Source organism: Antennarius striatus, chromosome 1 (assembly GCF_040054535.1).
Source record: "Antennarius striatus isolate MH-2024 chromosome 1, ASM4005453v1, whole genome shotgun sequence".
Classification (NCBI taxonomy): domain Eukaryota; kingdom Metazoa; phylum Chordata; class Actinopteri; order Lophiiformes; family Antennariidae; genus Antennarius; species Antennarius striatus.
Window position 1 is genome coordinate 28,194,297 of NC_090776.1, and position 16,967 is coordinate 28,211,263.

General features: G+C 38.9%; 1 protein-coding gene across 1 annotated transcript in view; it reads right to left on the minus strand.

Annotated features, from left to right (window-relative positions):
- Positions 1-4,066: 4,066 nt before the first annotated feature.
- Positions 4,067-16,967, minus strand: part of insyn1 (inhibitory synaptic factor 1) — a 49,385-nt gene continuing 36,484 nt past the window's right edge. The window contains exon 2 of the mRNA XM_068318714.1: positions 4,067-4,903. Coding sequence (XP_068174815.1) covers positions 4,088-4,903 — 816 coding nt within the window. The 3' untranslated portion in view covers positions 4,067-4,087. The remainder of the gene's footprint in view (positions 4,904-16,967) is intronic.

The window sequence follows — 16,967 nt, forward strand, 5'->3', positions numbered from 1 at the left end:
AATGCTGATTTTTTTTTTTTTTAATGGAGTACATCATAAAATTCTAAGCGCTTTTGGCTTTATGTCCTTTCCACAGAATGTAGCTGTTACTGTATTTAGCGCTGTTCTTTGACTCTCTAATGGCAATTGAAAAGCCTCTGGGTTCTGCTCAGCTCAACTGCTTAGAAATGTCCCTGGGTCAGTTAATATTGGCCAATACAATTTCACACTCACTCTTTATCAGTGGCTGAAGCAGCATTTCTGACATTAACACTTTTTTGTTTGTTTGTTTTTAACCAAGTTCCAATAGAAACACAGAAAAATGTTGCATGATTTCATCAAGGCTGTATGGTTACCTATATTTTGGCCTATGATAGAATAATTATCCCCTCCCATGACCTTATAGTTTTGCTTGACAAATTGTTCAGTCAAAATCACTTCACGGTGTATGTGAAAGTGACAGGGTTCTCATTAAGTTTAATTACTGTGTGCCAAGTCATCTGAAGGCAATGTTTTGTCGCAGGGACTGACAGTCCGCCAACTTACAGCCATAGGCCCTGTCCTTCATCACCAGAAAAGGTCTGATCTTATCTGCAGCTGTTGAATGCCTCTCCATTAATCACTCCCCTATAATCAAATGTTGATTGATGTCTGAGGTGGCCTTGTCTGGCTATCCTTACGTCTCTGTCTTGGTCTTGTGATCCTGTGGACAACTGTGACAAGTCATTGTGCATACAAGTCAAGGTACATATAAAGGCTTCACCATATAAACATATGGAGCGCACTTGGAGTTCAAAACATTGTTCTACTGCTCTTAGCTTGGCTTCCATCTGTAAGAGTTCAAGCTAGGATTGTCATCATGAAGTTTTGCATTTAAATTATCTTCCTGTCTCTTTTTGAGCTCATTACTAGATATGCAGTAACTGACAAACAATGTAATGAATGCAAAAATGTGTAGTGTAGGATGTACAAAAAGAAGAAAAAATAGAAATAGTTTCTTCCAGTAGCAGAAGGATATGAATGGTGGATAGATGAAACAAATCAACCTTACGTAGCCCTGGCTGTTAGCTAATCCATAGTAATCAGTGAGGCTGCATTGAGCGCCCCGCTTCATGGACCCTTACCAATCAGTAGAGAAAACAGTGAGTCGTCATCCATTATCCTTTGCTCACTGATGGGGCAAAGGGGTCACGATAGAAAAATATAGTAATATTATGTGAAGGTTAGGAGTGGAAGGAGCTTGGGACATATCTTTCTTTGTGTTCTTGTCATAATGCATATTTTTTTCTGTCATAGTCACCATTTCAAAGTTTGTCACAAAAATTCCCACTGGCTGTGATTAGTTGATTGATCCAGATTGTGAGCTAATACATGTCCAACACAGATGTCAAAACATAGCTGACATTAGCAACTTTGCAGCATTCTAAAATATACTTATTTTAATCTTGTCATATGGACAAGTCTAATGAAATGACATCCAGAGGGATGCGTGGTGTCTCTTTGTATTGATCTCCATTAATTGCTGCGACACTGAAATATCAAATTATACACCATGTGATGTATTATTCTGAAAATATCACTGATCTCATCACATACAGTATATGAAGGCACAAAGGTAGTGAGTATTTCATAGACATTATCTGTTTTATATGTGGTGGTATCACAAAACGATCTTCCTCGTAGGCAGATGATTTGGCATCAGTGTGCACAGGTCTTCATAACCTTTGGAAGCCTCCCATCCTTGTCCTACAGAGAGCCAAGGACAAAGCTCTGCGCTATTAGAGATGAATAATGAGCCTGTTGGCAAGAGAGACATTGCTAATGTTTTGTCCAAATATCTCAAATCTTTCCCCAATGATAATGTATTCTACACCAGTGCCAGACAGCTCTATATTTAAAGAGGTGATTTCATTGTAGATATTCACTTTAAGTGAAAAAAGAAAATAACAAAACAGAAAAAAAAAACCATTATAATGTCTAGCAGGTCTATTTGCATCACAATAAGGGTTTAGCTTATTTTCCTGCGATAATTTGCCTGTTTGTACTTCTGTTGTTTATGCTAATATTTGGGATGACCCCTTGGTCCCTAATCTAGCTGTTGGCAACCAACACTTTGGAAAGTGAGCCATTGATCTCTTCTCACTGCTTTTTCCTTTACAGGTAATTGGAATTAACCAAGCCAGAGCAAGACAAAAGTGAATCAACAAAGTCTCATAACAACAAAAACAACAACAATAATATGTAACAATAATAATAATAATAATTCATTCATTTTCAATACCCGCTTCTTCCGCTGTCGCAGGTCGTGGGATTGCTGGAGTCTATCAATTGAGGGTGTGAGGCACAACGTCAGTGCACCACAGAGCTGCATGTAGACAGACGAAAACGCACACATACACTCAATAATAATAATAATAATATTAATCTGTATGTGCAATACATCATCTTCATTTTAATTGATGCTTATGTGGTTTATATTATTGTGTCTGGTGTTAAAGGGCTCATTTTACATCTCTGAAATCGGTCCTTTGAAATTTGATGTTGATGTAAAATCTACTCAAAGCAAAAAAAAATTCTACAAAACTTAAAGTTAAGCAAAGTTGATTTAAATTGTATTATTGTTATTGATTACATTATATTGTGCAGTATACTGTGTAAATTCATTTAGCAACATATTTCAATAATACATTTATGTGTTCCTCTAAAAGGAAAAGAAAAACTGTCATAAGTTGTACTAATTACCAAGGAAGCATTACATACATTAATAGAGTAACTTATGATTAGAAGGCATCCTACGACCAGGTCATCATAGGCACAGAGATTAACTTCACAGGAGTCAGCTAGGATTTTCTTCTTTAAGACTGTGATCTTTTGCCTTTTATTTAATTTTCACGCTGGAAATAAAATTTAAAAAAAGTAAGGGTGAGGGAGCCAGGGTATTATAAAACTGTTTCCAATTGCACTAAAGAAAGAGGAGCATAAAACTCTCTTTCCACAATCAGCTCTCTCACTCTTGGATGCACATTTTTGAAATGTCAGTTCTTTAGGGCCACCATTCTAATTTTTGTACCACTCAGTGTAAGTTAATAGGTCTGACTGTGAGTTTTTGTTCATAGATCCCAGGAGATTGGCATGCAGGCTCAGCAGAGAGACTTCTTGCTGCAACCTCCCTCTAACATATTGATCAGGAAAGGCTATTGGCCATTGGCCTGGTGAATAAAATGCTTCTCAGCTGAGTTCAATTCCCCACTGGGTGACTGAATAGAGAGACAAATCCCTTTATTTTTGCAGACTGCTATTCAGCTACAAACCTAGGTCTAATGACGTAACAGAAAAGCTGGAAATGTCACTTGTGTGTGTGTGTGTGTGTGTGTGTGTGTGTGTGTGCATTTGTCATAAACGGTATGCGTTTTTTTATTTTCCTGCCCTCTGCACCTGTGTTTCAACTTTTGCGGCAGACAAAGAAAAAATATCACATTATTTCTAAAATTAAGGGCAGATAAATGTTGTTTTTGTTGTGCTACTTACTCAAAGTTGTTAGTTGACATCAAAGAGAGGATGAGACTTGACATGTGCATGTAGATACATTACCCTGTTGAAAGCAACAAACCCCTTGACATTTCAAAAAACTGGAACATGGAAAAAGACAATATTTGTACGAATGCAGAGAACAGAATGTTCAGCCTTTTGTATCCACATTATGTGAACACGCACTTTCCTTTGAATGTATCCTAATGAAAAAGGAGGAGAGTGGACTTCGTCACACCTTACACCCAATTTTGAATACTTCAAATATTCTACTCAAAGAATTGCATTTAACTTTTTCTTGTCATGTTTCATTTGATCAAACAAAGGAAATCAATGTGATGTATCTTCTTATCATTAGTACAGGCACAAACATTTTGGTCCACTGCTAACTCTTTTGATGATGGTTTGTTTTGCTTTGCTTTGTTGTGTTTTCCCTGAGCCTCAGAATAACTTAAGGTAGTCAAGAGATTTCCCATATATCATTTATTTATTTAGTAATTAATTTGTATATTAATCTATGAGCTATGTATTTAATATTAAATAATTCACAGTCCTTGTCATGAGATTTATGATAAAATATTCAGATGTCCTTGGTTTTCTGTTTGGTTGGAATATAGGGCAGTACAGTTTGGGTGCTCTTGTCAGAGACAGTTTGTGTGCTGCTATTTCGCAAACGTTTTTTGCGGCAGCCAGGGTTTAAGACACCTTTCCTGGGTAGTGTGTGAGCTCCCAATGTTCCCTTCAGTGGCAAGGAGACATAGGAAGGGTCCAGACAATTATGGAGGAGTGAGTGCTCTGAGGAAGAACGTTTCGGGGTAACTGAACTTGTCAGCAGACTGTGTTCACTATCGCTATCTGGCGTCGCACAACCACTCTTGTCCTCTTGTAATTCCTCTTGCTCCTCTTCTTCTTCATCATCATCGCAGCATAATGCGTGGTACAGAATTTTGTCACTAAAGCGGACTCTTTCTCTTGTGCCAGAAGTACGGGAAGTCTTGTTGCTGTGCGTGGAGCTGCTGGCTTCCTCGCTCGATGAATCTGGAGTAATAATGCGGGGTCCATTAGGGATAGGTAGCCCGCCGTTCATCTGAGAGTACACCGAAGCAGTGGTGGGGGGTGGGATAGTGGTCTGGGTAGGGATGGTCCCACGGCCCATCTCTGTTCGCAGATCGCCTGGTTGATCACCAGGTCTGCGGGCAGTGGCTCCAGCTGCCTCCAGGTAGCTGCAGAACTCCCAGCTATCTGAAAGCACATCTGCATTGAGGAAGTCCAGCCTGAAGGCCTCTCCCAAACCACGCTCACTGCTGGATGTGCTGCTGGCTGTGGCCACTGTCCAGTCATCTGGCTCCAGGTCAAAATCAAAGTCGGACGTTAGTTTATCGATCTGACCCACCACCTGCGATAGATAAAAGAAAGCATGAGATAAAACTGATGAGATAGTTGGAGAAGTGATTTCAGTGAAGGTTCAAATAAAGGTTTGATTTTGTGTAAGCATTATGAAAGCATGCACCAAGTAAAGGTTTTCTGAGGACCCTTAGACCTATATTTTGCTCATTTCTTACACGGGAAAAGGACAAAAGAGATGATGTGATGCACAATTAAATGAATGGATGCACATTATTAAACCAAGGAACAGCTGGTGATAACACACTAAAAGCAGTGATGAAGACTGCAAGCCAACGTGGAAGTAAACAATGCAGATTAAAAAAAATCTTGCCAAATGATTTGTTGAGGGGAAAATGCAATTTTCCCTCAGTAACATGCTTTTATTAGACCAAGGTAGTTGCAAAATACATATTTTTGTGCAACTATAAATATTCTTAGTTGATAATAATTGATCTTGTTCTGATGACATATATAGCTGTGAAGCTCACTTTTATCTAAAACACACACACACACACACACACACACACACGCACATGCATACACATACACATACATACACGCACACGGATAATTTCTTCACAAGCCAATAGGTTTGTGTTTGCATTTTACGGCTTGCCATTACAATACTTTTATCTCGTTATTCTTTAATTATCATTCATGGTTTTAAAAGTTGTTTTTATTTCTGACAAGTCCCTATAGACAGTTGTCATAAATTAAACTTTAGACTACATTAAGAAAAAAAAATAATTCTAATGAAATGAGTTTGTAGCATTGGGGATGTGTCATGACTCATCAAAGAGGATTCTTCAGCTCTGGAATAAAAAAGCCAGAAATACTAAAGAAGGGCCACAGGACCATCAGTCCAGTGTCTGATTCATTTTGTCATGAAACTTTATTACAGCTGCCTTGATGAATGACTTGATTAAAAAACAACAACATAAACCCATGTCTTTCATGCTTTTACACGGATACATATTTCAATCTTTACTCATGCCCATCTCAAACACAATCAACTAAAATGCTCAACTCTTGCATTGATATACTGTATGTCACGCACAGAGCATTTTATTTATTGTTGCCTCAAATTAACCTCCATTCTTCTATTACCAGCAGCCATAATGAGTTCTTCCTGAATAGAAGGCACTTACACTGAAATCACACTGGGTTGTTGATAATACCTAAAATCCAACCCCTCTATACTTGAGATTTTAGTTCCTTCAATCAGCGTGTTCTGGTCTCATCAACAATTTATCATAAAATGAAAACTCTCAACACTTGCAGCTTGTAACTGATATATTTCCCGAACTATCTCGCAAAAGTGTTTTTCAGGAAAATATTATTTTTGCAATATAATGATAATTAAGAATGTGTAGTTTTACTAAATTTGGAGATAATGATCAACATTTTGTCAGGTTGTATAATTATTTGCTGAGTTTTGCTTGTGTATTGTGGTGTGAATCAACAACAAAATGCCTTATCTGAGCAAAAAAAACAATAAAAGAACAAATTCCTGCAGACTTTTCATTTCTCATTCTATGTCCAACATTTAAGTGATAAGTTATAAGTTATGGTGTTCCGAAAATGTCTAGATAGAGTGATGCTCTGCCTTTTGTGCTCAGCAAAAGCTCAGGTGATCTCGCACTGCAAACATGGTGACTAATATCAGGGAGCTTGTGCAAATATCGGAAGATGATGCATGAACCCAACATAAATTTGCTTATTAAATCTTTACTTTAAAAATGAGTAGTGCCATCTCACAATACCAGAGTGTGACAGATGCAAAGATGTTAGTGTGTTCCTCATAGTGCAGTTTATTTAGTTGAAGCGAATCCTCACAGATGTATTCTGTGAGTTACACCACCTATGTTTGAATCTGGATGTGCATGTCTGCATGCATGACAGTGGCTCATCTGTCAATGAGCTTCGCTGCAGATCTGCCAATTATGATATTGCCAACTTCATGAATACATACACTATGCTTCTCTATTGGCAGATTGCCCATTTGGGAATTGGGTTGTATGAAACCTCTAATTCTTGAATTACTCAATGTGATTTTACAACATTTTAGTCATTGTATTAATATGATACATTTCTGCGCCCTAAAGGACATTTGGCAGCTTTATTAACTTGATTATGCAGCTCCAGTAATGTGCTTCAAATTAATCAATGAGTTATGAAATTATCAATCAAATGCATAAGAGCTTGCCATGACCCCAATGCAGACTATTTGTTGGTAAGCCATTGCTACAGTGTGCAAGAAAAGGTTTTAAATACATGGCTTGTGGTATTTAAGAAAAGTAGGTTGGTACAGTAATGCAGTAGCTAGTGCTGTCACCTCACAGAGCAAACCACTGCACCAGACCTGAGGCTGTTCTGTGTATAGCTTTTGTATTCCCCATGTGTCTTCACAGTCCAAAAATGAGCAATATGAGTGAACCGGTGACTCTAAATTACAAGTAAGTGAACAAGAGATTGAACAGTTGTCAGTCCTGAAATCTTGTGTCTTGTCTAAGATGCACTCTTTCCCTTTTTCCCAAGTATTAAGAAAGTGACCAGTCACTTTGACCTTTCAAAAATAAATGGTTAAGAAAAATAGAAGGGATGGATTGGTTTACAGCAAAAACAACACAACCAATATCCTTTCATAAAGGAAAGCTAAAAAAAAGAATTAAAACAACTATAAGAGTCAAAGGTGGGTAAACATTCACCTAACTGATGCTGCTTCTCTGTAATGGATCATAAGCCAGCTCATTTTCCATTTCAAAAGGCAATGCTGAATGTTAACGGTAAACTGTACCAGCCTCCACCGCTGGTTAGCCTGACCTCTGCCCGCGGATGTTGGCTAATTTAACTTGATAAGTGTCTCAGCTCGAAGGGTTCTGCTGAATTTTTCTAGGTCACAATATGCTATATGCAGCAAAAATGATCGCTATTTCTTCCAGTCAGAAAATGTCATGGAGTTATGAAGAGAAAAGGAGGAGCAGATTGGTTTTGCACAAAGGATGAATGAAAACATCAGGAACTGGTCTTTAGCAATGCACGAGTTAAAAATAAAACACTTTATGCAAGCCTATAAGAATTTAAAGTAGGAGGCAAAAGTAATTATATAATAGAATGGATTAAATTACAGAGGAACAGAAACCTATCTGTACATATTCCAAAGTTGCCTTTTTAATCAGATTGAAGTATGCAGTTTTGATTATAGCTTCCAACAGAGCCTGATCTGTAAACCTAATGACTGAGCTCTGGCAAAGTGTAGATAGAGCTAAGCATTTCTAACCTTTTATTTGTTTCTTCAAAATAGTGGATCAGACCAGCGATAAAACACCAGTCAGGCTCTGCATCCTTCAAAGACTTTATAGTACTTCCATTTTACGGTGCAGTGATGGCATATCCTTGACACTAAACAGACTCAATTTGCAATGCAGTTAAACATTAATGTATGGGCATCATGTTCTGGGATATAAGAGCTGATAACATAAGCTCATCTTTATTCTTTACTTTTCTCTGCTGACAACATCCTTTACTGAAAATACAAATCTAGTGAAATCTATAAACTATGTGAATATTTTTAACAATGCCCAGTGACATTTGTTTCCATAATCTTTAAATCAATACTCAGGCACAATCTAGATGATTCATATCCATAAAGTGACTTGTGCCCTGATCTAATGTGAATGCATCTGTCCTCCATAACAGCCAGCATGCACATATTATATTGTTATTACTTTTAAATGCCTGATACTTTGCTCTTGTGTTCAGTAAAGACATGTTCAGCTGTTCATTAGCACTTTATAAGTAGTCATCTCCTATCAAATTGTTTCATGAACCATACCACCAGGGCTGGCTGATGTCAGAAATGAGCTCATTTATATGTGGAAGAATGAATTCTGATCTGACCATTTGTATTCATCGCTACATAAAACAATTGCGTATGTATGTAATCTGTGATCAGATATCAAAGTGACTCAAATCTGATCAGAAAAAATGGGAACATTTGTTTACACAGCCTTAAAAAAATTGGATTTGAGTCACGTCAAGGCAAAAAAAAAAGTTACTTTAGTCTGTAATTGTGGATGAAGCCTAAGCAAGTCTTATCTAAATACATCCACAGTGAGCAATAATTGGTACTGTATTTTTTCTTTTTCTTTTCGGACCGCAAACAATCAACCAGCAGCCATGAGTCAACTGTGGTCACAGCAGCTGAGAGTTCAGTTATTTTAGCTCTCAGAGGTGCTTTAAAAGAGAGGCTGCCTCAGTTGCACCAGGCAAGGGTTTATTACTGTACCTCAACACCTGTCTGAGATGATTGTGTCAGGTAATTGAGGGTCAGAGTGAAAGAGGGCACTTGGAGCCTTGTCTGTGACAGAAAGGTACAGTGATGGAAAAGACAGCCAAGGATAATCTAACACAGAGTGATGGTCAGTAATGTAAAAACCTCCAAGGAGCCTCTTCTCTTGTGGAGAGGTGATTTGGAAAATCCATTCAACACGGTCCACGATAATTGCAAGACACATTCTCACTAATCTTACACTCCACCTGGTATGATTTATTTATCGAGGGTCGGAAGTGGGAACCCGTTTCTTTGCCCCCAAGTGAGTGGATGTCAGTTGATGCTAATTCAAAATGTACTGTAACATTAGTAGCAGAATAATGTGTTGTCAAAATCTAAATGCTGATGTTAAAACCGGAAAATGTGCAAATTTAGATGGACATTTGCTAATATGGAGAGAGCAAAATTCACATCACCCTGTTGATCTTTTAAAGGCTATTTGATGAGAATATTTCTCATATGCATTGATGACTTTCTGTGTGAGAACATTTTTGATAGTAGTCTAATGAATATTGCGATTACCATCTTTTGCAAGCCTTATATCATGAATAATGTAAAAGTTCACCTTGACATATTTCAAATGATCTGAATATTGTCTTGCATATTTTAGTGTTTGTCAGTGACTAAAAGCAGGTCTGAAATGTGGCAGCTGTAGCAATCCAGTCTGTACATATGTAAAAAATACATCAGGTGTGAGTTACCAAAATAAATGAGACATTACACCCTCACCGGGTTCATTTGAAATGCATGCTGTATGAGTGAATTTTTTTGTGGATTGCTTCATTATGCTGTGCTCAAGTGGCCTCTCCATCTGTTCCTAACTCACCCGTTCTTCCAGGAGTCATTTTCAGAGGAGACTGAGCGATGCTGCAGTGCTTGTTTGTTAATTATGCAGCATCTAGTGTCTAGCATGGGTTTGTTTTTCCATGGGAAAAACTAAAATGTGTTCAGCGGAGCCATTCAAACACATTTAAGTGTTATTTCTTTCTCAGCATGTCACAATAGATTTCCAGCCTGCCCCTGTGCAGCACTTCCAGTGCTGGAAGCAGTTCATGCCAGTTAGGAAGTTTCAGCAATTATCACAATAGTCTGTCATGACTTTGTAAGTAAAATGTTCAAAAATAATGTTTTAATGTGGTTAACTCTTGCACTTTTGACATTCCTTTTTATTCTCCAGGCCATGCTGATTTACTCTCAATTAAATTCTCCATAAAGATACGAACAGGGGAACATTCAGGCTATTCCCATTGTGGTGATTCAGCTCATTTGATCCCCAAGAAGATGATTTATGATCCCCAACCTACTCCGAAAGAATATATTCTCTGGATATATTTACTGGATTAACTATAAAACAGTGAAATTTGGTCTCCTTTGGTGCAGTTTGTTTCATATATACTTATTACTGAACTGTACATAATCAAAATGCAGAATGTAGCAATACGTACCGACAAATTGCTGTGAGACAGAAAGCTTGGACCACATAACATGAAAGCTTAGGGCAGATTTGTGAAGTGGGAAGCTGCTGCTCTGCCTGATATGCACAAATTAATGTACATTCCTCCTTGTAATGTCAATGAGGTTGTGCACAAGCCAGAAGATTAAGCCAGAAGTACTTAGATACAATTTGGTAAAAGTGAGAGATTTGAAACATGTGAGTTAAGAATTCTACAGAAAATAATTTGATGCTTTCATTCTGCTACTGAAAATACCATAACTTCTGCATGACCATTGAGCAAACTAAAAACTGAATGTATGGCTCATTATTTGCTCCAAATACATCTAAGAGTTTTGTGTGCACCATGAGTTTATTATTGCAACAAATGTTCACATCTAACATTCAAAAATACCGTTTGTACTTTTTTCTAATTCAGATGACTTGTGCTTATCATTCTTCTGTTCTGCCTAAGACAATAAAGGCTTTCTATTCTAAGTAAGGTGTGACCAGAAATATTCTGAAAGTATATAAATATGTCTGTATAACAACGTCCAGGTATGTCTTGGTGCTCGTGAGGTAGTGCAAATTTAATGGGGCTCTGTGAAGGTGAAGCACTAAAATGTTTATAAATATATAACATCTTGCAAACTTTGTGTTAAAAAATAGATACAATAAAATAATTACCTATATTTAAGTAGTTGTGACATCACACTTATTACTTCATAGACTGTGGAATATCTGTGCTTTTACATTACTTATATATACTTTTGGCTGCCATAAATAGTTATTCCTGGTCCTTCTTTAGATATTATTTTTACATTAAAAACATTATTAGACAACAGGAAAATTAGAGAAGGGGTGTCAGGTTCTAATCATCATAATCCTTACCTGACCTTCATTAGTAGAATGCTAGTGGTTTGTGGAGAAAAGACACTTTATTTTTTAACAGATTACATTATGATGTTTCATTTTACCTTTAATATATAAGCATTACAAAAATGGCAGTAAATTAAAAAAAAAAAATTGGCCACTCTCATCTAGAAGAAGGCGATAACAATTGTTTTACCCATTCAGCAACGTTTGCTCTGAGCCCTTGAGCCGTTTATGTGTGGAGGGACGTTTTGAAATGTTTGTTTCTGAATTTTATGTAATACATTAAACAAGATTTCTCGGTTCAATATATGCTAGTTGGAACATGAACATAGCCACAAAAATGTCTTTTTATATGTAGCCATATTGTGTCCTGACCAGAGAATGACACCAAACTGTCCTTATCAGGCTCGCAATTGGAGTGTCTTTGTTTTACTTATTTGGTTATCCAGGACAGCATGTGCATCTTAGTGCACGTCAGGGAGGAGTTTAGTGGATGTAAGTGCATCTCTGCCCTTTTCATTGCCTGTTTGGCAGCCTGGTTCGACATTTTTACCCTAATATATTAGATTGCATGGTAGGCCGTTAAGCCATCTGTTAATAGCTTTTTGTTATTTCTTTCTCTTGGGTGGCTGTCCTTATTTTGTAATAAAGACAGCCACAGAAACCATGTGTGGGTAAAGCATTCTTTGAGAATTTTAGATAGTGAACCACTGTGAGACCACAGGACTCAAACATTGTAACTTCTGACAAATGTTTAAAACTTTTGTTTCTTGCCAGTGGGCCCTGTCTTTTAGGTAATTGCTCAAATCCAATGGATCTGTGGGCATGAGTAATCACAGAAAAGCCAAGGGGCCCTGATTTAGGTGAGGCCATCCTGATTGGTAAAATGTGTTGCATGGTGTTGGCACAATGACGGGATGCCCTTTGATGGGTTTGCTGTAAGCATTTGGTGTAATTATCCCATCATGAGAGAGGCTGTAAGCCTGAGACATCATTAACTACATGCCCCCTGATTTTTCATCTTTTCTCAATGAAGCACTCATCTTTATGGGGCCTTAAAGTGCTAAATAACAATATGATAAGGACAGGGCAAATACGTCTTGACAAGTCACTAATCGGAAGCTTCATTATAAACTTCATAGTGTAAAGGGCCTCATTTATCCCCTCAGGGCTGAGAGAGGTGGGCTTCTGTAGTCATTGAGGCCTGGGAAATTAACCACTTCCTTAGCCAAATTTAGGTCATTACACCGGGCAAACTCATCCACTTGATGTCTGGCAAATTTGGAAGATTTATATTATTATGCTGGAGAGGTTATGGGAAGCAGCAGATGCAGCATGTGTGGATGCTGGCAGAGCACAAACTGATCATTTATCATTTAGGTTCTCCTTCATTGTTTCTATCTATGTTGAGAAGTCTTGCACCAGTAATGACCAGAAACATATGGTAGTGTTACACTACAGGGATCCTCAGTCTGCCTGCCTACCTGAGATATTGGTACGATTTAGGTTGAGTACAATCAGGCCATGCTAGTCACATGTGAAGGAAAAAAGGTGTGCATGTGAGTTCACACAGGTACACTAAACCAGTCTCTCCCAATCCATCAGTAAATCCCTCATCCGGATTTTCCACTATACCAGTCTGTCTGCAGGCAAAATTAGTAAGGAGATAACCTGAAATGAAAGTAAAAAACAGAATAATTTTATACATAGATACCCATATAGTGATTGATTGATTTTCTATACAGTAACAATGTCTCACATAATGTAGCCGCAAGAGGCCACACGCCAGTGTCTTACTGTGCTGGTCCAAAACTGGATAAATACAGAGGTGTTGTGTCAGGAAGGGCATCCGATGAAAAAAAATTTTGCCAGTCAAATATGCAAATTAAATCTATGACTTCCATAGCAGATCGGTCAAGGCCCGGGTTAACAACGACCCCCGTCGGTGCTGTTCACTTACAGGTGCCAGTGGAAATTGGACTATTGTTGGTCCAAAAAGGAGAGGAGGAAAGTGTTTGTAGGAAGAGAGAGAAGAGGAACGCCAACAGTATAGGACTGAGAGTAGGGACGTTGAATATTGGAACTATGACAGGAAAAGGTAGAGAGTTGGTTGACATGATGCAGAGGAGGAAGATAGACATACTGTGTGTCCATGAGACCAGGTGAAAAGGTAACAAGGTTAGAAGATTAGGAGAAGGATTCAAGCTGTTCTATCATGGTGTAAATAGGAAGCGAAATGGAGTAGGAGTTATCTTGAAGGAGGAGTTTGTTAGGAATGTCTTGCAGGTAAAAAGAGAGTCAGAGTGATGAGTCTGAAGCTAGAAATCGAAGGTGTGATGTTCAAAGTTGTTAGTGGGTATGCTCCACAGGTAGAATGTGAGCTGGAGTAGAAGAAATTCTGGTTGGACTTTGATGAAGTTATTCAGAGCATATCTAGAAGTGAGAGAGTTGTCATTGGTGCAGACTTCAATGGACATGTTGGTGCAGGAAACAGAGGTGATGGGTGGGTTTGGTATCCAGGGGAGGAATGCAGAAGGACAGACGGTGGTTGACTTTGCAAAAAGGATGGAAACGGCTAAAGTGAATACTTTTTTTCCAGAAGAGGCAGGAACGTAGGGTGACATATAAGAGTGGAGGTAGGCGCACACAGGTAGACTACATATTGTGTAGACAGTGCAATCTGAAGGAGATCAGTGACTGTAAAGTAGTGGTAGGCGAGAGTATATCCAAACAGCATAGGATGATTGTGTTTAGGATGACTCTGGTGGTGAGGAAGATGAAGAGGGCAAAGGCAGAGCAGAAGACGAGATGGTGGAAGCTGAAAAAGGAAGAGTGTTGTATGACTTTTAGGAATGAGTTAAGACAGGCTCTGGGTGGTCAGGAGGTGCTTCCAGATGACTGGACTACTACAGCTTATGTGATCAGGGACACAGGTAGAAGAGTACTTGGTGTGTCATCTGGAAGGAAAGTAGATAATGGTGGTGGAATGAGGAGGTACATGAGTGTATACAGAGAAAGGTTAGATAAGAAGAAGTGGGACACTGAGAGGACTGAGGAGAGTAGACGGGAGTACAGGGAGATGCAGCGTAAGGTGAAAGTAGAGGTAGCAAAGGCCAAAGAGGGGGCTTATGATGACTTGTATGCTTGGTTGGACAGTAAGGAGGGAGAGACTGATCTACAGTATACAGGTTGTCAAGACAGAGAGACAGAGATGGGAAGGACATGCAGCAGGTTAGGGTGATTAAGGATAGGGATGGAAGTGTATTGACAGGTGCCAGTAGTATGATGGGAAGATGGAAAGAGTACTTTGAAAAGTTGATGAACAAGGAAAATGAGAGAGAGCAAAGACTAGAAGAGGTGGCTGTTGTGGACCAGGAAGTAGCAAAGATTAATCCGGATGAAGTGAGGAGGGCATTGAAGAAGATGAAGAGTGGAAAGACACTCAGTCCTGATGATATACTTGTGGAGATATCAAAGTGTCAACTGTAGGAAAGGTGGGAGTAGAGTTTCTGACTGGGTTGTTCAACAGGATCTTAAATACAGTGGTACCTCTACCTATGAATGTCTCTACATATGAAATTTTCTACTTACGAAATGCCTCAAAAGGAAAATATTGCCTCTAGTTACGAAAGAAATTTCGAGTTACGAAAGGTAAAAATACAATATGGGCTGCTACTCCCAGCTCCCAAGGATTCCTGAACGCAGTATTCTTATAGCTGCTCTGCCATTGGCTATTACCTAGCATCCTGGCATCCCATTGACTAAGATGGACCTCTGTGTGTAGCTAGATAGGTGCCTATGCAGCGTCCTCGTCATTCGGCCCTCGATCCATGATGTGTTCGGATAGTTTTATGTAAATATATTAACTTTTAGAGTATTTACTATGGACCTGTCAGGTTCAAGCAACTTAAAAACAGCCCCAAGAAAGAGACGGAGAAAAGAGGAAAAGAAAAGACAAAGAAAAGTTTTTTTGTCCATACAAACAAAGCAAGAGATAATCGAAAAGCATGAAAAAGGGATGCGTTTGGTTGATCTTGCCAAAGAATATGGCCGCAATGCATCTATAAACACCACGTTATTAAAACAAAAGGAAGTTTAAGGAGTTTAAGGCATCACATAGGTGGTTCGAGAAGTTCAAAAGGAGGACTGGAATTCACTCTGTTGTTTGGCATGGTGAGGCAAGAGTGCATGAACCATAGAGGGTAAAAAACAATGAGGACAGCAGTTAAAAGGTAAATGACCATCATTTTTATTCTTCTTTGTTTTTTACATTATGCACCACTCTCATTTATTGTGTAATCATCTAATTGTAACATGTATTTGTTACATATTTTGATGCATTTTTATGCTTAATAAAACATTTATGTCTGGATTTTGGGGGGCTTGGAACAGATTAAGGCATTTGCATGGAAAACGCGTCCCTACTTACGAAACTTTCTACTTACGAAATTTCTTTCAGAACCAATTAATTTCGTAAGTAGAGGTACCACTATAGTGAGAAAATTCCTGAGGAATGGAGGAGAAGTGTGCTGGTGCCCATTTTTAAGAACAAGGGAGATGTGCAGAGTTGTGGCAACTACAGAGGGATAAAGCTGATGAGCCATACAATGAAGTTATGGGAAAGAGTAGTTAAAGCCAGACTCAGGGCCGAAGTGAGCATTTGTGAGCAGCATTATGGTTTCTTGCCAAAAAAGAGTACTACAGATGCAGTATTTGCTTTGAGATGTTGATAGAGAAGTACGGAGAAGGCCAGAGATGAACTGTGGTATTGTATGAGGAAGTCTGGAGTGGCAGAGAAGTATGTTAGAGCGGTGCAGGACATGTATGAGGACTGTAAGACAGTAGTGAGGTGTGCTGTAGGTGTGACAGAGGAGTTCAAGGTGGAGGTGGGACTGCATCAGGGATCAGCTCTGAGCCCCTTCTTGTTCGCTATGGTGATGGACAGGCGGACAGACGAGGTTAGACAGGAATCTCCATGGACTATGATGTTTGCTGATGACAGTGTGATCTGCAGTGAGAGCAGTAGAGGAGAAGTTAGATAGGTGGAGGTTTTTCTTGGAAAGCAGAGGAATGAAGGTTAGCCGCAGTAAGACAGAGTGTGTGTATGAATGAGAGGGACCCAACAAGAAGAGTGAGGTTACAAGGAGAAGAGATCAAGAAGGTGGAGGATTTTAAGTACTTAGGGTCAACAAACGGTTGGAGAAAAGTGTCAGGTGTGATGTGTGTACAAAACTGTGGTGAGACCAGCAAAGATGTTTGGTCTAGAGAGAGTGTCAGAGCTGGAGGTAGAAGAGATGAAGATGCTGAGGTTCTCTCTGGGAGTGACCAGGATGGATAGGATCAGGAATGAGTACATCAGAGGGACAGCACATGTTAGAGGTTCTGGAGATAAAGTCAGAGAGGCCAGACTGAGATGTTTTGGATATGTCCAGA